Source organism: Natrix helvetica (genome assembly GCF_964273705.1).
Source record: "Natrix helvetica genome assembly, chromosome: 3".
NCBI lineage: Eukaryota > Metazoa > Chordata > Lepidosauria > Squamata > Natricidae > Natrix > Natrix helvetica.
This window is the reverse complement of record NC_138549.1, coordinates 52,140,999-52,165,857: the sequence shown is the minus strand read 5'-3', so window position 1 is coordinate 52,165,857 and position 24,859 is coordinate 52,140,999. Positions and strand designations below refer to the sequence as shown.

The following is a 24,859-nucleotide window of genomic DNA, read 5'->3' as shown; positions in this document are numbered from 1 at the left end:
TTTTCAGAATGTGCCTCGTAATATTCCAAAGTGTCTAAAATTATCCTCATATTATCTTTAATTTGTCTCTTTGTCAGAAACCCATTTTGATCAGAGTAAATAAAACTGCTTAAGTATTTTTTAAGTTGTTCTGCCAATATTGAGGCAAACAACTTATACTCTGAGTTTAACAGGGAAATTGGTCTGTAGTTCTTGATTTGTAGTAAATCGGCCTCCTCTTTTGGTAAATATATGCTTCAGACCATGATTTCGGTATTCTCCTCTCTAACATCACCTATTTCATTACTTCTAATAATGGAAGAGACGATTCCTGCAGGGTCGTATAAAATTCTGCTGGTAGCCCATCCGGGCCCGGGGCCTTCCCGTTCTTTTGTTTTTTAAGTGCTTCGGTTAGCTCCATCATAGTTATTTTGCCTTCTAACATTATTGCAGTTTTTTTGGGTATCTGTGGTAAGTTGGCTTCCTGTAAATATTGTTTCACTCCTGCCTCTTCTATATTCTCTTGGTCATATAATTTACCGTAGTAATCTTGTATAATTTTTTTCTTCTCTTCATTGCCATAACAAGTTTGCCCTTGTTCATCCATTAACTGCAGTATCTTCTTTGAGTCTCTCTCTTTTCTCAATTTGTATGCCAACCATCTGCCTGGTTTATTAGTATTTTCAAAATAATTCTGCTTAGCACCCCTAATTTTTTTGGGCTAATTCCTCCTTTTCCATTAACTCAATTTTGTGTTTAATCACATCCATTCTTACTTTAATATCTTTCTTTTTGGGGGAATTCTGGAGTTCTTTCTCAGACCCTTATATTCATTGTCAAGTCCTTTAAGTGTTTGTCTTTTCCTTATATTTCTCTTCCTTGTATAGTCAATTATTAGGCCTCTAGTATAAGCCTTCATTGTATCCCAGAGGTTCTGCACTGATGTCTCCTCTTTCCTATTTTCTTTAAAGAAGAAGGCCAATTCCTTTTGAATTTCTGTACAAAGTCTTTCTCTTTTAATGATATTATTTAGTGTCCACCTAGATCTTTTTCTTTGTCCTCTCCATTTAATTGTCATTGGATTGTGATCTGCCCAAGTACTTGTTTTAATCTCAATTTCCTGTATATTGTAGGCCGGTTCAGTCACTACACAAATCGTATCAATTCTGGAATAAGATAAATGTCTGTCTGAGTAAAAAGTATATTGTTTTTTAGTAGGGTTTCTCTCTCCCCAAACATCTTTTAAACCCGTCTCTTTGATCATTTTAAAAAAGGATTTAGGGAGTATCTTTCTATTTAACTTTTTGGGTTTTTTGGGAGTCCATGTTCTTTTGTCCTTGTTCTTTTGTCTATGTTCTTATCTACAATTCCATTGAAGTCTCCCATCATGCAAATATTTGAGTAAGCCAAATCTATTATTTTCCTGTGTAGTTTTCTGTAAAATTCATCTTGTTTATCATTAGGCTAGATTGCTTAGATAGCAATTAGATTGCTATTAGTAGCATTTTCTTATTATTGTCCATAATTTCTGTATAGATTTGTTCCACTGGGATTGCATCTTTAATGTAAAGAATCACTCCTCTTTTCTTACAGTTTGCCAATGAAGTAAATATTTTCCCCAGCTTTGGTTGCCTTAATAAATGTTCATGTTGCTTTTGAATATGCACTTCTTGTAGACAAATTATATCCAATTTTAGTTTCCCTAATTTGTGAAATATTTTCTTTCTTTTATTTGCTGAATTGAGTCCATTTATATTAATTGAAATCATTTTCTTCTCTTCCATGTTTATGTTTTATACATAGGATTTATTGCTCTGGTAGCTCTAGGTTCCCGTGGTTCTCTAATGTCCACGCCACCTACAGCACCTTCTTCTATCTCAATCCTGCCTACAGCTCCTTCTTCTTTTTCAGTCAAGGCTGAAGACACCGCTTGTAGTTCTGTCACTGATTCCTTATGTCCAGTCTCCCCGGCCTTCCCTCTGAGATATTATTTGAAGAATGCTTCTGCTTTTTCAATTGAGTCTATTTTGTCCTTGCCATACAAACATTAAACCTTCTGGTAGCAACCATCTGTAATTAACACCTTTTTTGAATAGAATTTTAGTCGAAAATTTGTATTCTCTTCTCGATTCTTTTACTTTTCTTGGTATTTGCTTCAAAACTATGATCTCCTTACCTTTGTACTCCAGGTTTCTATCTCTTGCTTTTTGAAGTATTTGCATCCTAATTGCTTTCTTGGTAAATCTTACATGAACTTCCCTTGGCAGTTGATTTCTCGCTGCATATCTTGTATAAACTTGAAATGTTTCATCTATAGCATCAGCCATCTTCTCTTGGGTTAGGTCAAGGACATTTGTCAAAATTTCTATCATTATTGGTAACAGGTTTTCACTTTTTTCTTCTTCTATATTTTGAAATCTTAAAAAGAATTCTGACCTTTCGATCTCCCAATTCAGTATTCCAATATTATCCTTTTCCACCAGGATTAGTCTGTTATCAATCTCTCCAATTTTCTTCTCTCTTTGGTCACCCTTTTCTTCAATTTTTTGTAGCCTATCTTCATATTTCATCACCATTTGTTGAATATTATCAATTTTTTCATCATTGTTCCTTATTTTCCGTTCATTGTTCTATACTTTCAATTCTTTTTTCCATGTTTTCTGTCCTCTTTTCAATGGTGTCTGGTTTTGCTTGTAGTTTCTGAATTCCTTGCATAATCATCTCCAAGGTAACTGCCTTCTCTCCCTTTTCCTTTTCCTGTTGCAACATTGTCTGTATTGATCTTTGTCCTCCTGCTGGTGAGGAGGAAGGTGTTGTTGTTGCAGAGCCGGTGGTTATTATTCTTTTACTCATCTCCAATATCTTCTAATTGTAATCCGCTTGGTATAGCGATAAAAAGGAAAAAGAAAAGGTCAGTTATAATCCAAAGTGACCATAAGGTGGTTAAAGGTAAAAAGAAGAAAGTAGAAAAATCAGTTATAATCCAAAGTGACCATTGAATGGTCCAAGGTAGAAAAAAGATAAAAAGAGTCTACTATCAAAAATGTAAGAAGAAAAAAGAAATAACCCAAAAAATAGAATAAAAATCTTCAATCTTTTCTATGCCATAATCCAATTGAAAAAGCCAAAAATTGAAAATAACCAGATAAGGAACCCAACTTCACAACCAAAAGAAGTAAACACTGCCACCAGTAGAAAAAAAGAGAAAGAAAAGTAGTTTCAAGACTTCTTGCAAGACAAAAGTTCTCTAAGCAAAGAGAAATAATTTCAAAAACTTTAATAGAATGAAAGCCTTACAAGATTACTTCAGGCTTGCTCTTGCAGTTATTATCAATTCTCTCAAGGCAGAATTCAAAGATTATTTTTATCAGGTTGGATAATAACAGAAAAAGCAGCAGCTGTTTTATTCTCTTTTTTAAGGTGTTATTTCATACCATATACAAGTATGCCATCCATATACAGTACAATTAAATTATATTCTCCCATTTGAACACTCTACTAAAAGTAGTTTTCAAAAACCTGGTACTTGATTAAATCCCTTTAAAACATATTGATAGACTTCTAATGATCTAGCAGTAATATTCTCCCACGTTGGTCATGCATGGGTGAACTCAGTCAGTAACCAATAGAACTGAGTCTACCAAAGTGATGTCATCGTCTCTGTGGAGCATGCTCCCGCTTTCTAGACTCAGTTCGATTAAGAACTGGCTGTGCTAATCGCTTCTCCTCTACAAAACTTGAATATTAGTTCCTTTTATTGCAAATTTGAACTTATTTGGACTTCTCTGCTAAATTCTACAAAATTCTTCTCCATTGGGCTCCTGCTGAGGTTTAAGCACTCTCTCAACAGCCCCTGGGGCTGGAGAGGACTGCCTCGCCTCGGCGAGGTCTGCCTTGTTTCTGCCTTCAGGCTTCTAAGGCTCCTCTGAGCAGCAGCGCCTTCAAAGGGAGCCAGAAGAGGCTCTCCAACAAGGGATTCTCCGCCTGGGAGCCCTCCTGCTACGCTGACTGCCGCTGCTGCCGCCAGAAGCCTCCGATCTCCGCATGGAGCCCGCAAAAAGCCGCATGGAGCCATTTCGTCGCTGGGAGGCTCCGTTTCTGCCGCCGCTTCTCCAGATCGGCTTTCTGGCCCCAGCTGTCCTCCGCGGCTTCGCCCTTGGCCCCACAGCCTTGCCGCAGGGCCTAACCCGCCCACGCCCTCAGCGCAGCGCCGGCTACCTCGTGGCTCCGGCCCATAGGCTCTTTAGCCTCAGCGGCCATTTTGTTTGGGTGCGAAAAAAGTGCGGCGGCCATTTTGGACACTAACTGTGAGTACTGGCTATGGCTCCTCTCCCAATCCTGGCTCTCAGCTACCTCCAATCCCTGTGACTACTGCCCCTGCCACCGGGCCTTCGGCTTCTAAGGGCCGCAAGCGAAGGCCTGCTCCAGGGGATGCCATCCAGCCCAGCAATCCAAGGCCTGATACAGGGGGTGCTGTGGAACCCCCCCCCCGGGAGGATGATAGGGCCCCTCCGGCCCCGGCCAAGAAGGCCAGAGCCAAGACCAAACACACCGAGCCTCACCTGTTCCAGGCCCAGAGGCCTGCCCACTCTAGCCCAGCTCCTGATCTACCTTCGGATTCGGAGGAGGACTGTTCTTCAGCTGCCTCAATCTTGCAGCCTGAAGAGGCTAGGGGCACAGAGGCCTTGGTTGAAAGTGGGGATGATTCTGATTGTGGCAGGAGCATTACCCCTGATGAGGATCCCCTCTACCAGGAACCTATCACTCCCTGTCCCCGCAGGCACTGCTCCTATTTGCCAGGCATGGCTGATATGATCTCTGAGCCATAGAACGTGGGATTGTGGCTGGGCTCAATCACAGGTCTGCTAACCGCTCTGCTTCTCGCAGGTCTGCTTCTTCCTCCAGCTCCAGGCACAGAGATGGTGATCTCTCGGCTTCTTCTTCAAATGACCTGCCCGGCATCTCCAACCAGCAATCGGTCTTCGTGGGAGAGGATTACCCAGCAAGTGACTCAGATCTGTCTGAGGATGAGGGTCTTCCTCCCGATCCACCTCCCTTTGTCGGTTTGTTTAAACCTGCTGTCTTTCAATCTCTCCTTTTCAAAGCCAGGAAGATCGCAGGCATTCCTTCTCCTAAGACGGCTCAGACTGCGGAAGCAGACAAGGCTGACACCATTGATCCGCTCTTCACCCAGCCTACAGTGGAAAAGGAGGTGATCCCATCATCACGTTTCTTCTTGGATGTTGTCCAAAATCAGTGGGCATCCCCAGGTACCACCCCCCTCCCCAATCCCTTGGATAAACACCTGTACAATGTCTCTCCCGACCTTGCCAAGGCTTTAGAGGTACCTTCTATCGATCTACCAATCATTGCCCTGTCCTCTCCTAATGCGGCCTCGGCAGCTCCTGAGGAAAACTGCGGCCGGAAGACAAGAGGATCAAACAGACTCTGGTCAAAGGCCACCAAGCTTCAGCTTGGTCTGTTAGGGCTGGCACTTCAGCTTCATTCTTCAGCCGCTCGGCCCTCCTGTGGCTGAGACAACTTCAAGCGCGTCTTCCAGCTAGGGATTCCAGGTCGCGCAGAGATATCAATAAAATTAGGGCGGCTCTGGAATACACCGCAGACGCCTCATTAGACGCAGCCCGATTCGCATCTAAGGCCATTGCGTCTTCCATCTCCACCCGCCGGCTTATCTGGCTAAAACAATGGCAGGCAGAAGCACGTGCCAAATGGAGGCTTGCTTCCTCCCCTTATTCTTCCTCTCTTTGGTCCTCCCTTAGAGCCCCTTCTGGTTGAATCCAAAGATAAGAGGAAGGTCCTTCAACCAGCCACTAAAAAACAGGAAGGTCGGAGTCAATCCTTCTATCATAGGCAGCCCTTTCACGGACAGGACGGGGGTGCCTCTACCTCCTGTCCGCAGCGACAGGCTCCTCCCAGACAGAACCCTTCCTTCTCTAATAAATCAGGAAGAACCAATCAGAGGTTTCAGCCCAGGAAGCCCTTCAGGGACAATTCCAGTCGCTCCTTCAAGAGGCAGAAGTGACTGCCTGGAGGACCTCCCCACTGCCTGGAGGACCTCCCTCTGCCTTGCCACCTTCGCAGATCATTGGGACGACATCACCAACGACATATGGGTCAGATCCACAATCCAATTCGGCCTTCTCCTGGATTTGCAATCCAGCCCTCCGAACCACTTTGTCATGTGCCCGACCTCCAGGGATCCTCAAAAGAGGCCCCTGGTAGAGCAGGCGGTTTCCCATCTGCTCCATATTTGGGCCATCCAACCTGTGCCTCCAGGCCAGGAAGATCGAGGATTTTACTCTCATCTCTTTATCATGCCGAAGTCTTCGGGGGGCTGGAGGGCCATCCTTGATCTAAAATTTCTGAATCAATTTATCAGATACAGGAGATTCAAAATGCACTCTCCTGTCAATTCTGGAGAGTGTTCACAAGCACGATCTCCTAACATCAATAGACCTCACGGAGGCTTACCTCCATGTCCCCATCCACAGGCAACACAGGCGGTTTCTCCGCTTCGTGTACGCAGGCCACCACTTCCAATATCGGGCCCTTCTCTTCAGCCTGTCCTCAGCCCCAAGGGTATTCACGAAGGTGCTGTCAGTGGTGGCCGCCCATCTGCAGCCTATGCCCATCTGAATATTCTGCTACCTGGATGACATTCTCTTGCTGTCCAGGTCTCACACCCAGACCCTCAGGGACCTAGAGGACACCCTTCAGGTATTGCAGAACGTGGGGTTCTCCATAAATCGGGAGAAAAGTCACTTCTCTCCCACCTCTCGCTTAGTCTCCCTGGGAGCCCTCATAGACTCCTCTCAGGAGAGAGTCTTCCTCTCCCAAGAACGTCAGGTCAGTCTCAGGGAATTAGCCATGGAGGTACAAGGGAGCCGAAGGGTCCCTCGTCTCCAGCTATCTCAGCTGCTGGGGAAGATGGTCTCCTGCTTTTCCATCGTCCCTGTGAAGCCGTGCCTCCAATGGTTTCTTCTGCCATTCCAGAAGACCAACAGCAGCTGTTCCCTAGTGAAGGTCACTCTGACTCCAGAGGTTCTGCGCTCTCTGGACTGGTGGATATCCCCGGCCATAGCTCAGGGATCTCTCTTCAGGGAACCCCCGCGCCTCGTGGTCACGACGGACGCGAGTCTAACGGGTTGGGGAGCACACCTGGACCATCAGGTGGCCCAGGGACTGTGGACCAATTCCGACCTGTCCCACAGTATGAATTGGCTCGAGTTAAAGGCCATCCATCTGGCCCTCCTCCAGTTCCAGCACTCCCTTCAAAACTCTCATGTGCTGATCCGGACGGACAACACAACGGCCAAGGCTCATGTCAATCGCCAGGGGGGGACAAGGGCGGCGTCTCTCATGAACTGTGCATTCCACCTAGGGGCTTGGGCGGAAGCCAACCTTCTCTATCTACGAGCTGAGCACATTTCGGGGTCGGACAACACCACGGCCGACTGGCTAAGCCGTGCAATGATCGACCCCGCAGAGTGGAGCCTGAATCGCCGCATCTTTCAGCAGCTGCCTTCCAGGTACGGAACTCCATCCCTGGATCTCTTCGCAGCTGTGTCCAACCACCAGCTGCCCAGGTACTTGACTCGATACACAACACCAGGCGCGGAAGGGACGGACGCCCTAAGGTGCAGGTGGCCTCGCGGTCTCCTGTACGCCTTCCCTCCCTTCCCCCTGATCCAGAGGGTGATTTGGAAGGTGATAGAGGAAGAGGCCGAGCTCATCCTGATTGCTCCCAATTGGCCTCGCCGCCCATGGTATACAGACCTGATCAATCTGTCTGTGGAGGCTCAATGGCCTCTACCAATGATTCCTTCCCTCCTCACCAAGGCTCCCTCCACCACCCCGACCTGCACTGGCTGCGCCTAACCACTTGGAGGCTGAGCGGGCGGTCCTGAGGGCGGACAATCTTTCCGAGACTGTAATCAATACCATTCAGGCCTCACGCCACCCGGCTACAAACAGAATTTACGAATCTACCTGGCAGATCTTCGTGGCTTGGTGCCATTCCCAAGAGATAGACCCCCTAAAGGCTTCAGTGGCCCCACTTCTCGACTTCTTACAACTTGGCCTTAATAAGGGTCTCTCTCCAAACACCTTGCGGAGGCAGGTGTTGGCTCTCTCTTCTGTTCTCTCACTTCACCGGGATGAACTCATCTCTCTGCACCCTCACGTCCACAAATTCATTAAAGGGGCGTCCAATCTCTGCCCACAGTGGGTTCATCGCTTTCCCTCCTGGGACCTGTCTAAAGTCCTTGACTTTCTCACTGACCCTCCCTTCGAACCTCTCAGGTCGGCAACCTTGCACCACCTCACACTTAAGACTGCCTTTTTGGTGGCCATAACCTCTGCACAGAGGGTCTCAGAACTGGCGGCCCTTTCCACCCGCTCTGACTTATGTGTTTTCCACACGGACCAAGTGATTCTCCACATTGATCCCACATTTGTCCCGAAGGTCAATTCTGCATTCCATCGCTCCCTAGATATCACTCTCCCAAACTTCTGCCCTGCCCCAGCGCACAGGCTGGAGCACAAATGGCACAAGCTGGATGTCAGGCGGGCGCTTAAAGTCTACATAGCCAGGACGGCCCTCTTCAGACGTACCGAGGCCCTCCTTGTATCCTTCCATCCTACCAACAAAGGGCTGAAAGCTTCCCCTTCTACGATTGGTTGATGGATCAGATCGGCCATTGCTCGGGCCTACATCTCGCATGGTCTCACTCCTCTGCCTAACATCACGGCTCATTCCACATGAAGTGCGGTCACGTCGGCAGCATGGGCACGGCAAGCCTCAGTGGAAGAAATCTGCAGGGCAGCTACTTGGTCCACCCCTAATTCATTCATTAGACATTACAAGGTGGATCAATATGCATTGGCAGATGCTACCTTCGGACGACACGTCCTTCAACACGTTCTCCCTTCTTCCAGCTCTTAGGCCAGTCTCATGCCCTCCCGGGGACACGCCAGCTTTAGTACGTCCCATGCATGACCGCTGTCTCCACCAACTTGGGAGAATGGGGCGTTGGTTCTTACCTGATACGCCCCTTCTCCTGGCGGTGGAGACAGCGGTCATCCCCACCCTTGGGGATCTGGCCTACCTCACAGGGAGCTTCTGGGAGCATAATGCGTAGTCATTCAAGGAGAGCGATTGTTCACAGCACAGCAGTCTACTTATCTCCTTCATCACAAAAGCGGGAGCATGCTCCACAGAGACGATGACATCACTTTGGTAGACTCAGTTCTATTGGTTACTGACTGAATTAACCCATGCATGACCGCTGTCTCCACCGCCAGGAGAAGGGGCGTATCAGGTAAGAACCAACGCCCCATTCTAAATACCAAATATTCCACGTGCTTTATCCTTCTCACCTCTTCTTTCACAGCTTTATAAATTTTCTTCATTTTTGCAATCTTCTTCCTAGCTTGATAAGAGCGGCGTTGTGACATTCTCTGGTCTGCCTTTGGTTCTTGTCTTGATAGGGAGGTAGTTATGAAACCAGTTGACATAGACCTAGAAAAGACCTTGTGTTTTGAATATTATTTTCACAGATCCTACAGTACAAATGCTACTATGGATGTGAAATGTCATTAAATATTAAAATAAATACTGTGAAAACTACTATTTTTTGCTCTGAAGCAGAGATATATATAGCAGTAGTCTTAAAAATAGTGAGCTTGGCCAGATGACTGAAATCCCAACCCTCTTTATATACATGCAGTGCACATAACAAGGGTGTGACTTCAGTGACAAAATTGCACTTGTTTTGAAGCTAGTTAATGTCACCACAGACACCTCTAGAAGATCATGTTGCTAACTTATTTTTTTTATTCCTATTAAGGAACATATGTGCAAATTTACATTGCTATTACCTTCTCATCTTTCACTTCTGGAAAGCATTGACTTAAGTGAATTAAAGTTTCTAATAGTATCCAAGGCACTCTTTTTTCCCAAATGATACCTGTGAATTGGAAGATGACATGACTGATGAAAATGAAGAAATGGGAAAGAAATGGGAAAGTTCCACGGTGTGCTGTCCGGAGTCCTGAGCCCCAAATGCCAACCTGATTGTCAGGCAGCAGAAAGACCCAGGGAAGATGGAGGAGAAGACAGCAACTACAGAAGGAGCTACAGGGACTAGCTCAGAGGTCATCCTAGAGACCATCTACTCCCCTTTGGAGAGCATGGTGGCAGCAGCGGAGGCCGCAGAACCTGAGCGTTGGTGGGGCACCCGGCCCAAAGAGCCAGTGCCCTGGCAGATCGCTCAGCAGGATCCTTCCCTATGGGGCAAGGCACAGGAGCTGCAGGGTCTCAGGAGTTGGCAGTCAGGGTGAGATGTTTTAGGAGCTCCAAATTACAATGGGCGCACGCGAGTCTTCAAGTGGAGAACGAGACCTCCTGAGTCCACCAATTTTAGGGAATGAGGTTTCCCGTTGCTGTTGCAGAGCCAATTGCTAGCAGGTCTTCCAGAACAGTTTGACCAACTCAGCATGGGCTCCCCTAAGAGGCCAGCCCGGTTGGGTCCTGGCCCGGGCTGGCCCCTTAGGGGAGCCCATGCTGAGTTGACCCATGTTCACCTTCCCGGATCGAGGAGTCGCAACTATCCAGAATGGAGCTTTGACTTCGTTCCACAGCACAAAGCGGATTGCTCCTTATCCTCCCTCGCCGGTCCCGGTCCACTGGGATGACAGCTCCTGCGAGAACTGGCACTGCAGCCCAGGATTGCGGGGGTGAACCTTTGGAGCTGCCAAGACCCCCCAAAACCCCTTGCCAGTCAGCTGTCAGACTGCCTCCAGCTGACTGGCAAATCCCCTGGCTGGGCCTTTTACCCTGGCCAGGGGTGGGTGCAATACCAGTGGATGCCAGCTCCAGCCCCACAGTCTATACTGGCCTCACAACCTGCATTGCTAGCGCCCCTTCCCCACAGTTCCACAGAGAGGAAGCTGAAACTGAAATCAAAAGCCTGAAGCAAATGGGCCAACTCCCAAAAGAATTCGTCTGGGAATTCTGAAGGGTGGCTGGAAAATTGAGAGACTGGCCTAAACGCCTCTTCATCTACCACTTCAAAGAAGTGCTGGACCAGGACCTCAGGTAAACTTGCACCTATAGGGCAGTTCTGGACTGCATACAGGACTGGTACCCGATGGCCATAGCCATGGACCTAGAGATCCACCTGCACCAGAAGCCCACCCTTGAGAAACCAGCTAAGAGGGCTCTAGGTCACTGATCCCCTGCAAAATCGGCTGAAGCACCACAACCGGCACTTCTGATGCAGCTGGCAAGGCCACTGAGCATCTGAGTGCCTGGCTCCAGCCCCAGTACCTCAACGCTGAAATCCATTAGCATCTCAGGGAAGGAAAACCCCAAGGAAGCCACAAGACAATGGAAGAATCACCAAACAAACTGTTGAAGTTCCTCCCCTATCCAGTGGAAGGGAGGAAACTCCAGTTTCAGAGATCCTTCCAGGGTCCGCGAGTGGGAGCAGTGGGGAAGAGGATCCAATGGTAAGTGAAACCATCCACCCCTCTCCATTAAGTTCCATATAGTAGATGGTAAACTGGGCCCAGGGAGATTTAGAGGCCATCATAGACACCGGCTGCACCAGGTGTCTGATCAGCTTCCCCAATGTCCAACAGCTAGGGATAAGCAGGAAACCCCTGGTACACCCCATATGCTTTGAGCAGGTCGATGGGACACTAATAGGTGGAACCCCAACCACTTTAGTCATGGAGCGGGTTAGATTGGAGATGGGATGCCACCAGGAGCTTATATGTTTCATAATAGCCTCCAAAATGATTGAAGCAATCATATTGTCTCGCTTGGCTGGACAAATGGGGCCCAACTATCACGTGGGAAGATGGCTACCGAAAGCTAAGAATAGGCATTGGTCAATTCTGTGGGATAAATGCCAACAGGCACTGAACCCTGGCAGCCCCAGCCGGCTGGAAAACACTGCAGCCACCACATATGGGCTCCCCGGCTGTCCTCAAGTGCCTAAGGAATATCGGGATATGACGGCCACCGTCATATCAAGCGATCAAGTCCATATCAAGTCCTGCGAGCAGGACTGCAACTTCCTCCCTCCCCACCTCTCTACAGACTGCGATTGAGTTCACACCTGGAGCCAAGTTGCCAAAGCCAAAAATGTACTCCATGACCCCAAAAGAAAATACACTGATGCCAACTTAGCAAGGGGCTTCATTCAACTACCCAAATCCAAAGTGGCGACCCCCGTGCTGTTCAAAGAGAAAAAAGACGGGGTGAGAAATTAATGCCATATGCGTGGGGAACACCTGCCCCCTCCCTCTAATGAAGGACATGCTAAGCCACTTGGCGAAGGGCAAGGTGTTCACCAAGCTGGACCTAAGAGAAGCCTACTATCGGATACAGATTAGGGAGGGGGATGAATGGAAGACCGTGTTCACCTGCCCGCTAGGCAGCTTCCAATTTATGGTCATGCCATGGAGCCCCCATTGTATTCATGCAGCTAATCAATGAGCTAATCATGAGCATCTCGCCGGTTCTGGTTTACCTAGATGATATTCTTATATTTAGTGAAATGCTGGAAGCACACGTTAAATTAGTGCAACAAGTACTGAAAAACTCCTCACCACGAGGCTCTATGCGAAGCTCTCTAAATGTGAATTCCATAAGACTTTCCTAGACTACCTGGACTAAGAGTGTCAACTGATGGGATCAAGATGGATCCCAGGGAAGTGAAAGTGGTGCTGGACTGGCAATTCCCACATAATCGCAAGCAGCTCCAGAGCTTCCTAGGGTTTGCAAACTTCCATAGGTAATGTATTCCAGTATTTGCAGAAGTAGCCATACCCCAGTGACGTGTGGTGAGGTTTATGGCTGGTGAGGCACTGACACAGTGGTGGGTTTCAAATATTTTTAGACTTGTGGACTTCAACTCCCAGAATCCCACAGCCAGGCATGCTCAGTTCCGATTTAAAATGACAGCATTTGTTTTTCTCCTTTGCGAAATAAGTTTACTTTTTTCATTTTCTTTTTCTTCTCTCTTCCATCCTCCCTCCCTCTCTCCCTTCCTCCCCCACCTCTCTCTCTCACACACACAGAAGTTGGATTGGACTATCTCTCCTACCCCCTTCCATCTCTCACTCACTCTCAAACACACACACACACACACAAAAGTTGGATTGGATATCTTTACAAGTGGCTTGAAAGCAGCTCCTCTGCCATCCCTCACATTCCTCTGCTGCCTTCCCCAAACACCTCCACCATTGCAAATGCAGCCTACTGTCTGGGTGGGAAATGCCTGGAATGCAATAAAGCCCACCCACTCAGCTCCTGCTGGCAGGCTGGGGTGAGAGGAGAGGCAGAGAAGCCAGAGGGGAGCCGATCCAAGCCTTCCAAAAGAAAGAGGCTGAGGGTGTGTGTGCTACAGCATAGCTCTTTGCCTGGCTTCCGTGGATGACTCTGCTTAACTGTTAAAAAAAAGCCTCTTAAAAAGCACCCTCTACTATGAGGCAGGAGAACTGCGTGCCTCCCCTACGTCAGGAATTTTTAGGCTTTTAACCCTTGCTTAACTCTGCTCGAGTGGTCATAAAACACCTAAAGTCAGACTAGAGGAGGCATGCAGTTCTCCTGCCTCACAGTAGAGGGCGCTTTTAAAAGGCTTTTTTTAACAGTTAAGCAGAGTCATCCACGGTGAGGCAGCAACTCGCTCAGCTTTTTCCTTTTACATTTTTCTTTTCTTTTCATGATGAGAGCGGTGAGGCTGTGCCTCACTTGCCTCACCTGACTGCACGTCACTGCCATACCCCTAACGGAGCTACTGAAAAATATCCCCCCCTTCAAAGCTGTGTCCAACCCAACCACTGGCCTGGTCGCTAGGGTGCAATGGTGGGTTGAAGGCGGTACGCCCTGGTACAGGTGTACCGGATGTCAGGCCTGTAGTTATATTCTTTTTAGGATCTTTGGCCTGCCACACTTTCTTATAATTTTCTAGGGTGTTTCAATAGTGTAGTAGTTGGGAGGGGGGAATAGAAAGGAGTAGGATTGTGGAATGTATTGTTATGGATTTTCTTAGAAGCTCAAGGTCGTCTTTTGTCTCTGCACCTCGACACCTGGCCGGAAGAAGATGGGTGTACATGCCAGCGTGGAAGATGATGATTGGAACATGTGATGGATTTGTGGGTGTGGGATAGATCATGAACTTTCAACTGGGTGAACCCACAGGATGTAATTCAGAGTTGGAATTTTCCATAGAGGTGCTAAATTGCCTGTAGAATAAATTGGACTTTTAAGGATGTTTTGCCTTGGACAATGATTTATTTCTGCATGGTATTTAGAACCCTAACACCGGAGACTGCCCAGAGCACCGGGTACCGTTCCGGTATGGTGCTCTGGAGGGCCACCTGCCCATGCTCCTTACTTGTCCTTTAAAGCCTTTGGCGCTTCTGCGCATGCGCATGGTGAGTACAGTGCCTACGCGACAATGCGCTGAGCAGCTGGTGTGTCACCGAGGCTTGCAGAGGCATCGCTAGAAGGTAAGATGCATGTGCGCGTTTTGCATGTGCACGTGTGCCACGCATGTTCATGTGAACGATGCCGGGCCCGGAACCCACCACTGCTAGGGTGCCAAAAAGCATTCGAGAAATTAAAAGGACTCTTTGCCGAGGAGCCAATCCTCCAACACTCTGACCCTGAGCGGCAGTTCATCGTTCAAGCTGAAGCCACCGACGTAGCCGTGGTAGCGGTGCTTCTGCAAAATGATTCTCAGGCTTGACCTTTGCCCTGCGCGTATGTGTCCAAAAAATTCTTCTACACCGAGAGACGGTGGGCAATATGGGAAGGAGGTTTACGCAGTCCACTGGGTTCTCATCTCCTGGAGGCATTTCTTAGAAGGGAGCAAAGTGCAGTTCAAGGCTGATCATAAAAACCTGGAGGCCCTAAAAAAAACCCTGAAAACTTTCTCCCAAATAAGCCCACTGGGCACAGTACTTCAAACAGTTTAACTTTGAGTTAAAATACATCCGGGGGGGGGGAGGGGGAGACACCTACTAGCAGATGCACTATCCAGAAAGCCACAGTTCGAGAGTAGGAGGAAGGAAGTCACCCATGCAATCATCCCCCAACCTCAATCAGCAGGCAAATCACCACCAGGGACCAGACCAAATGCTAAAATGACCCCAGGGCGGGGCAGCTAATGGCTGAGCTAAAAGCCACACTCCCAGACAATCAGTGGTTTAATGAAAACCAGGACATCCTGACCATAAGAGAGGAACTGGCTTGGAAGGGGTCCAAACTATATGTCCCTACCAGCTTGAGGCTGCAGGTCTTGCAGTGCAGCCACGCCTCCCAGCTGGCCAGTCACTTTGGCTTCCTAAAAACCCTCCACTTAGCCCAGAGGCAGTTCTGGTGTCTCCAGAACTATCGTCTGCATGGAGTGCCTTGCCAAGTAGTCTCAGACAGAAGCATTCAATTCACTGCCAAATTCTAGAGATAATTTTTTAAAATATATTTTATTGTTTTTATATTTAAAACAGTGCTGCCCAGTGAAGTCGTAATGACCATACAATCACATTATATACAAATAATCTCGTCCAATAACTATTAGCCTACTTCCGGGATTACGAACCTATGGCACGCGTGCCACAGGTGGCACGCGGAGCCATTTGTCAGGGCACGCAAGGCGTTGCTCTGTCAGTTGGCCAACGTGCATGCGCGCGCTGGCCAGCTGAGTTCAGCCTTTTTTAAAGCCATTTTTCGCCCTCCCCAGACTCCAGAGGCTTTATAGGAGTGCAAAACACCTATGGGCAAACAGGAAGTTCGGGAACGGACTTCCGGTTTGCTCATAGGGTCGGTTTAAGCCCTCCGGAGGCTTCAGGGACCTTCAGGAGGGAAGGCCCAGGGGGTGGGGGAGGATGTTTTCGTCCTCCCCAGGCTCCTATAAAGTCTCTGGAGCCTGGGGAAGGTGAAAAAAACATGGAAAAAGGGGGGAGCGCCTCTCATGCACGCATGCGCACTGTGGGGTCATGCGTTGCATTATGGGTGCGGCACGCCTGAGCACGACCCCCCTGCGCTCCTCCCCCTTATGGCAAGCGAACCAAAAAAGGTTTGCAATGGCTGGCCTACTTAATACATTATCTATCCTTCTATCCAATCACATTATTTACAATTTGTTCCAGTCTTGTCATGTTGTTTTATACCAACAATCAATAATAAAATAATAAAATCTGTTCCAAACTTCATAGTATTCTGAATCCCCTTTATTTTTTTATTCGAGGGTGAGCCTATCTTCTTCAGCAGATATGTCTAACTCTGATGGGATATTTTCTTTTTTCCAACACTGCGCATAAGCTATATGCAATACATGTATAATTAGTTAGAGCACATCTTTCTTATATCTCTCCGGTATTATGCCTAGGAGAAAAATTTCTGGTTTGGACAAAATTTGATCTCCCACCATTTGTTCCATCCATAATTGTATCATTTTCCAATATATTTTTGCCTCATTGCATATGTCCACCACATATGATAAAAGGTGCCTGGAGGTTTTTTGTGCTTCCAACAATTTGGGGCCAGCTTTTTAAACATTTTGGAGAGTTGTGCTGGGGGAAGATGCCATCCATAGAACATCTTATACAGATTTTCTTTATAAGCCATGGCCATTGTTAGTTTCTGATTAAGTGTCCAAAGTCTTCCCATTTAGCCAATTCCACATTGTAACCAAAAAATTTAGCCAAGGTGACCATAGTTTCTTTGACATGTTGTTACTCAAGTTTATATTCCAACAAAAATCTGTACAGCACTTTGATCAACCTATCTCTGTCAGAAGTTTATCTAATATTGTGTAACCTTTGGCAATACCTTCCTTTTTCCTATCCTCTGCAAACCTTGATTGTATCTATAGATAAGACCACCATTCTAGGTGTACCCCTTGTGATGCCAATTCTAATCTGGTTTTTATCGTTTGTTCAATAACTCTTTGTGTATGACAATTTTTTCCATGTTAATTAAATTTGGGTATATGTATGCTTCCATCGTGGGTAGCCAAGGGTATTTCAATATAATGGTCATGTTTATTCTTGGTTTTTATTCTTGGTTTTTTTCCCTGCCACATAAATTTAGCGATCAATTGATTTAAATCTTTTAAAAACCTGCAATCCATCAGGTTGATTCAGGGAGTCAGCTCATTTTTTCATCCGAAAACGAATGGAGCTTCAGAATGCCATGACAGAGCACTACATAAGATGCTATGTGGATTACCAACAAGAAAATTGGGAGGATCTGCTGCCTTTCGGAAAAGTGACTTATGCAGTGCATAGCAGCACCGGAATAACCCCTTTCAAGCCACAAGCAGCATGGAACTCGTTCCCATGCCCGAGCTGCCGAGAGAGCCACCTTCCTCCATGACTCTAGCTGAATGGATGGAGTTGCTCAAGAGTGGTTGGGAGAACACCAAGAAAGCACTAGCAGAAGCAGCAAAGTATACAAAAAACAAGCAGATAAATGTCGATCTCTGCAACCCCCCTTTCGTGTGGGAGAGCAAGTTTACCTGTCTACCAAATACATTAGGTTGAAATTGCCCAGCAAAAAGCTAGGACCTATGTTCTTGGGGTCGTTTCCAAAAGTGAAAGTAATTAACCCAGTTAAAAGTTCAACTTATCCTCCCATGCCTGTTAGGGAAAGTGCATCCAGTCTTTCACAGCAGCCTGTTGTTAATTCAGGACTGAGACTACAAGATCGCCCAGCACCTAAACCAATAGTTGTGCAAGGAGAAACCCATTATGAAGTTAAGAAAATTTTGGATTCTAAATTACATAGGTGTTGGTTGCAATATTTGGTACATTGGAAAGGATACCCTTTGTCTGAAGCTACCTGGGTTAAGAGCTGGGATGTGAAGGCAGATAAGCTGGTAAAATAATTCCGTGATAAATTCCCTAATAAGTCAAAGGGTCGTCCTGGGGCGGGGAGGTGGCTAGGGACCTCCTACATTCATCTCGTTTCAGGACATGCTTATCAGTTGAAGGGGGCAGCCTGTCAGCACTGGAGGCATCTTTTTCTTTGGATCTTCAGGGCTGTCACACTTTGTGGATGGGCATGCTGTGGGAATCAGGAGGGTGTATGTGAGATATATAGCCATAACAACATTCTTTCACTGGGAGTCAAGGACGTTCAGCCTGCACCCGGAGAGGTGTGACTGCAAAGCAACTCCAGTTAGGATGGTGACCTGATTGGACCATGTAATGTGGGTGTAGGGGAATAGACTTTGACTTTCCTTTGGGTGAGGAAAACCTGGGAGATATCAGATTCGGGTTTTCCCAGATGTGCCAATATGACATCTCTAATAAAATGAAACTTTGAGGAAATGCTTGCCTCAGAGTCTTATTTGCTTGGGGGTGTTATTTGGAACCTTGACACCTACACTGTTAGATTCTAGAACAGCTGCATCTTCCAGATTGTTTTTAAGGGCAGCCTCATGCAATAATCCAAATTACTTGAGAAGTAACTACAGCCTAAGTGATGTTTAGCAGATTGTCCCAGCCCAAGAATGTTTGCACTACCTGTAGTTGTGCCAAGAATTTCCTGGCCATAGCTTCCACTTGCTCATTGAATGGAAGCTATGAGTCCAAGACAACCCCCAATACTATGGTTGATAGTATTAAAAGTTGCTGAGAGGTCAAGAAGGATGAAAAAAATACTTTTAATAGCAATTTATGCTCTCAGTGAAAAACAAGATGAATTTTACAAAAAAACTCCACAAAAAATTGTTGATCTGGACTATGCTGATATTTGTATGATGGGAGACTTCAATGGCATTGTAAATCAGAACATGGACTATAAAACATACAAAACAACGAAGTTAAATAAAAAATTGCTTCCAAAATCATTTTTCAGGATGATAGAGGAAACAAGTTTGAAAGATATTTGGAGAGAAAGAAACCCTACAGAAGAACAATATACCTTTTATTCAAATAGACATTCATCATTTTCCAGGATTGATATGATATGGGCCTCAACAGAACTGATTTGTAACGTACAAGAAGTTGAGATTGAAACAAGCACCTGGGCGGATCATAACCCAATTGTAATTAAATGGAAGGGCCAAAGGACAAGATCCAGATGGACATTAAATAATACCATATTGAAAGAGAAAGACATTGTACAGAAAATGGAAAAAGAGCTGACCTTTTTCTTTAAAGAAAATAAAAAAGAAGATACACCAATGCAGAATCTTTGGGACACAATGAAGGCTGTTACTAGAGGGCTAATAATAGATTATACAAGGAAAAGACAAACACATAAAGCTTTAGAGAACAATTATAAAATACTTGAAAAAGAGTTATAGAGATCTCCACAAAAAAAAGATGTTAAAATAAAAATGGATACAATCAAACATAAAATAGATCTACTGGAAAAAGAAGAATTGGTACAAAAATTAGAGGCACCAAACAGAACTACTTTGAAAATGCAAATAAGCCAGGCAGATGGTTGGCATATAAATTGAAAAAAGAGAGAGAAGCAAAGAAAATATTGCAGCTAAGAGATGACCAAGGACAAATTCAGTATGGAAATGCTGAGAAGAAGAAAATTATACAAGACTATTATGCTAAGCTGTACGGACAAGAGAAAATAGAAGAGGGAGGAATCAAAAAATATTTACAGGATGCTAATCTTCCCCAGATATCAGATGAAACCAGAATAATGTTGGAAGGTAAAATAATGATGATGGAGCTAACGGAAGCACTTAAGAAACAAAATAATGGAAAGGCCCCGGGACCGGATGGATTACCAGTGGAATTTTATAAAACATTAGAAGAATCCTTGTCCCTCCCACTTTTAGAAGTTATGAATGAAGTGATGTCTGAAAGTAAAATACCTAAATCATGGTCAGAAGCGTATATTACACTGTTACCCAAAGAGGAGACTGATTTAACACAAACCAAGAACTATAGACCAATCTCTTTATTATATTCAGATTACAAGTTATTTGCATCCATATTAGCAGAGAGACTTAAAAAGTACTTAAATAGTTTTATCCACTCTGATTAAAATGGTTTTCTACCAAAGAGACAAATTAAAGACAACATGAGAATGATTTTGAATACTTTGGAATATTGTGAGGCCCATCCCGAAAAACAAATGGCTTTGATGTTTCTTGATGCACAGAAGGCTTTTGATAACGTGAATTGGCAATTTATGGTTTTACAATTAGAACAGATGGATTTTGGTAAGAAATTTATTCAAACTATACAAATGGCATATCATAAACAAACAGCAAAGATAATGGTAAATGGAGAATTGACAGATTCTATTGAAATAAAGAGAGGTACGAGACAAGGTTGCCCACTATCGCCGTTACTATTTGTCTTAACATTAGAAGTTTGAAACAGAAAAATCAGAAAAGAAGAAGAAATAAAAGGAATGAAAATTTAAAAAGAAGAATATAAGCTACAAGCGTTTGCATATGACTTGGTTTTTATTCTGGAAGACCCACTAGAGACAGCATCCAAATTGTTAGAAAGAATAGAGGAGTACGGAAAAATAGCAGGTTTGAAAATAAACAAAGACAAAACAAAGATTTTGACAAAGAACATATCATCAAGTCCCTTTGGGGAGAGGGGGCGGTCTAGAAATTAAATCAAATAAATAAATAAAATAAATCAAGACAAAAGGAAGAATTGCTGGAAGTTCTGCAGATCCAAGTCACAAACAAGGTCAAATACTTGGGGATATATTTATCAGCTAGATGTAGTACTCTTAAGGAGGACAATTATCTTAGATTAAAGCAACAAATTACAACTGAATTGATGAAATGGGGAAATTTACAATTATCAATGATAGGAAGAATTTCTACAATTAAAATGAACATTCTACCCAGAATTATATATCTGTTCCAGACAATTTCAATCAGATTGGGCAAAGACTTTTTTGGAGATTTAAATAAAACAGTTTTGAAGTTTATTTGGCAAGGGAAAAAAGCAAGAATAAAACTTAAGTTGCTACAAGATGCTAGAACAAGAGGAGGATTGGTCTTACCTGACTGGGAGTTATATTATCAAGCAACAAGACTGATGTGGATTAAAGAGTGGATAACACTAAAAAAACCTCTAGATTATTAAATGTAGAGAGTCATGATTTACTGTTGGGATGGCATGTTTTTTTATGGTATAAGGGAACTAAAGCACATGGTTATTTTAGAAGACATTATATAAGGGAGGCTTTGTTACTAAATTGGGAAAAAGTTAAAAGATTACATGACTTAAAAACGCCAGTCTGGATATCAACTATTGAAGCTTTTTCATATCCAATAATATATAAAAAGGAACAAACAGATATGTTGAAATACTGAATGCACTCAAATCTATCCAAGAGTTGAAACAAGAAGGAATAGAAATGAATTGGTATTCATATGTGCACATACATTCTAGATATAATGAAGATAGAAAATCAAAAGGTCTTTATAACAAAATGACTGAACTAGACAAAATCTTAACAGGTACTGATGAAAAAGTAATTTTAAAATTATATGGATATTTATTAGAGGTTAAACTACAAAAGGAACAAGTTAAAGAAACTATGATAGCGTGGGAGGAAAATTTTGGACATGGGATTAATTTAGAGAAATGGCAGAAATTGTGGTCACAAAATTATAAAATGATGATTCCAACAGCATATAGAGAAAATTTGTATAAGATGTTTTACAGGTGGCATCTACCCCCAATGAGAATTTCAAGAATGTTTACAGATAAATCCGAAAAGTGTTGGAAATGTCATCAGATACCAGGTTCATATTACCATATGTGGTGGACTTGCATAGAAGCTAAAAGATATTGGACTAAAACCCATACTTGGTTGGAAAAAATGATACAAAAATATATTAACTTTAAACCAGAGATCTTTTTGTTGGGAATCATACCGGAAACATACAATACAGAACTGAAATATTTGATTGTAAATGTGTTAACAGCAGCTTAAATTGTATTTGCTAAAAACTGGAAGAATGAGAAAACACCAATGCAGGAGGAAGTTATTCATAAAATAATGGAATGTGCTGAAATGAGTAAGTTGACATTTGAAATTAGAGAATAGGAAGATAAACAATTTTATGGGAGACTGGATCTATTTTATCTGTGGTTAAATAAAAAAACATGGAAGTGAAAATTATTGAAGAATGTCACCAATATTAGAATAATAGAATGATTTAAAATAAGACATAAAAATACTTATTATTGGATATATTGAAGATGATGTAATGAATTACTATAATATAAATGCACCAGCATAACTCGTTTAAGATGAAGAAATAATAGTGAGTCAAACAAATGCAGTATTATAATAGTGATGTATGTTTTAATTGAAGGAGACAAGCGATAATACAATTATGTTGTTAAATAGATCAATAATGATACAATGAAAGATTGACTTACATATGAACTGAATAATTAGAATATTTTGTTTTAAAATGAAGGATAAGGATAATAATGAATCTGTGTACATTTGATAGATGATTGGTAATATTATGCATAATACTAGATAGTGATGTATAATACAAAGTTATTTTGTTGTTGATGAATAGTTTAGTAAGGAAGTAATGAAGGATTGGTACATTTATGAAGCGAGCATTTAGAATACTTTATTTGAAAATGAAGAATAATATTTTTGTTTGAATGTATGATGTACAAGGACAACAATGAACATAAACATATTAGATGGATAATCAATGGGACTATGCATAATTGAAAGTAGTGATGTTTAAACATAAATAGTTGGGGGGGGGAATTTTACACTGTAAAAATAATTAGAATGAGATAAGTGATTACATAAAGGTATATTGTTATTAAATAGATAATTAAGAATGCAAGGAAACTAGGCTTGCTGAAAGGAAAGAAATTTTAAATTGTAATTGAACATATGATGCAAAATGAAAGTAAGGTACCTATTCATATTAGATGAAAAATGTGTGATTGTATAGGTAATTGGAAATATGGATGCACAAAGCTTGTAACCAAACAACATGCTGTAAGTAATGGATGAGAATTTTTTATGTTTTTTTAATGTTTAAAAAGATAAAACAATTCTAAAAAAAGAAGAAGGATGAATGCATCACTTCCATTTCCTGCCTTCCATAGGCAAGCAACAGATGTGACCAACACTGACTCATACCATGTCCTGATCTGAATCTAAACTGAAAGGAGAGGGGATTCTTTGCCTGCTGAATGCATATCTTTTTTTCATAATGACCAAATACAGTTTCTTTCCCTTTTTCCTTCTCTATCCAATTACTGCTTCCCTCTGTCTTACCACCATCCAAATGTGTTCTCATTCTTTTCCTTCACCTATTCCTACTCCATTTGTTGGTGTGCTTTTCTCTCTCTTTTTTTACTATTCCTGATGGAAGAGGAAGGGGAATGCATGATGTGTTTCTATGTGCAAGAGAGATTTATGTATGAGAGAAAGAATAATTGGTACATGCATATTAGTATGAATTATTGATTAAATGTGGCTATTTTACAGGCAGGTTTTTTAAATGAATAGTTACTAATACAATCACCTATGCCTTTTGGGAACTGGATGGTGAGGAATGTAGTTTGCAGCAGATATGTAAACATAGACACAAACAGGTATACCAAATGTATCACAAATATACGTTATTTGTATGTTCTCAGTTGATAATGTGGGTTCCTGTATATTACACAAATTTTCTATATCAGAAATGTGAGTTCTATATTAACTTTTTTTAACTAACTCCTTTTCATTTGGGAAAGGGGGGGGGTACTTTAAAGATAGGGTCATCTTCCTATGCATACAATACTATGATTAAACCAATTTTCTGTTTTATGACATAAACAATTGTCTCCCTTTTGTAGTACTAAAAAGACATTAAGATGGCATTACCATGTTTCCCTGAAAATAAGACCCGGTCTTATTTGGGGGGGCAAAATAAGCACCAGGTCTTATTTTCAGGGGATGTCTTACCCACTTACCTTAAGACCACTGCAGCCAGGCCTCCCATGCCACGAGACCTGTCACGCTGCTGCCTGACATTTGCTGCTATGAGCAGCTACGAGCAGCAAGACAGTCCATGGCTCATCACACTGGTGCTGCTATTCGCAGCAAAAGACTATGTAACGTATTGAGCCATTGCGTGTGTGAGCGGTGGCAGCATTGCAATGTATCACACAGCATCCTGCAGCAAGCAGCGACACTGGTGCAATGTGCCACACAGCACTATGCCATGAGCAGCAGCAGCATGATGCGCTATGTGGCATCCAGCTGGGAGTGGCCGCAAATGGCTGCAGAAGTCAAGTAGCAGCACGACAGGTGTCAGGGCTTGGGAGGTAACCAAGGTAAGCAAGTGGGGCAGATATGCACCTCGCCCCACCTCAGACAACCAGACAATGGAAGGGGCCTAACTAGGGCTTGTTTTTGTGGTAGGGTTCCTACCGTTTGGGACTGGTTTGGCCAGTTGTTGGGCCAAAGCCCCTGTCCCCGCAGCGCTAGCATCTCGCGATGCTGCCGCTGTTGCAGTCGCAGTGGGGACAGGGGGCAGCCCGACAAAGTGGGTATATGAAAACGGTGCAGAAGTACGGGCGAAGGCTGGGAGGGGGGTGCAACATGCAGGAGGCTCATCCAGGCTGAGCCCACTGCCCTGAGGCAAATGAAGTTTAGCGTGTGCAGTTAGGTTGGCAAGCAATGATTGGTGGTTTGTAAATGGGGTGGTTTATTCCAGATTAAAACTTAGTCTGAATCAAATTGATGTCCAAGATGTCAAGTAGCCTTCCCAGAAGAAGCTTGGACATGGTGGAGAATGGCAGCGTTGCTGTGGATTTTTTTCCCCTTCCCGCCTGCTGCCTTTGCTTTTCAGCGGCTCTTCCT

At 43.9% G+C, this 24,859-nt stretch overlaps 2 protein-coding genes across 3 annotated transcripts in view; one reads left to right on the top strand and one right to left on the bottom strand.

Annotated features, from left to right (window-relative positions):
- The window catches only part of LOC309388698 (uncharacterized protein CXorf58 homolog), a 78,142-nt gene that overhangs the window by 5,887 nt on the left and 47,396 nt on the right, over positions 1-24,859 (bottom strand). The window contains exon 7 of one of the 2 annotated variants that reach the window (XM_081946257.1): positions 9,379-9,520. The exons of the other annotated variant lie outside the window; for it this stretch is intronic. Within the exon in view, the coding sequence (XP_081802383.1) occupies positions 9,379-9,520 (142 nt within the window). The remainder of the gene's footprint in view (positions 1-9,378; positions 9,521-24,859) is intronic. 2 annotated transcript variants of the gene reach the window in all.
- The window catches only part of KLHL15 (kelch like family member 15), a 150,329-nt gene that overhangs the window by 104,699 nt on the left and 20,771 nt on the right, over positions 1-24,859 (top strand). The gene's annotated exons all lie outside the window — the stretch shown is intronic.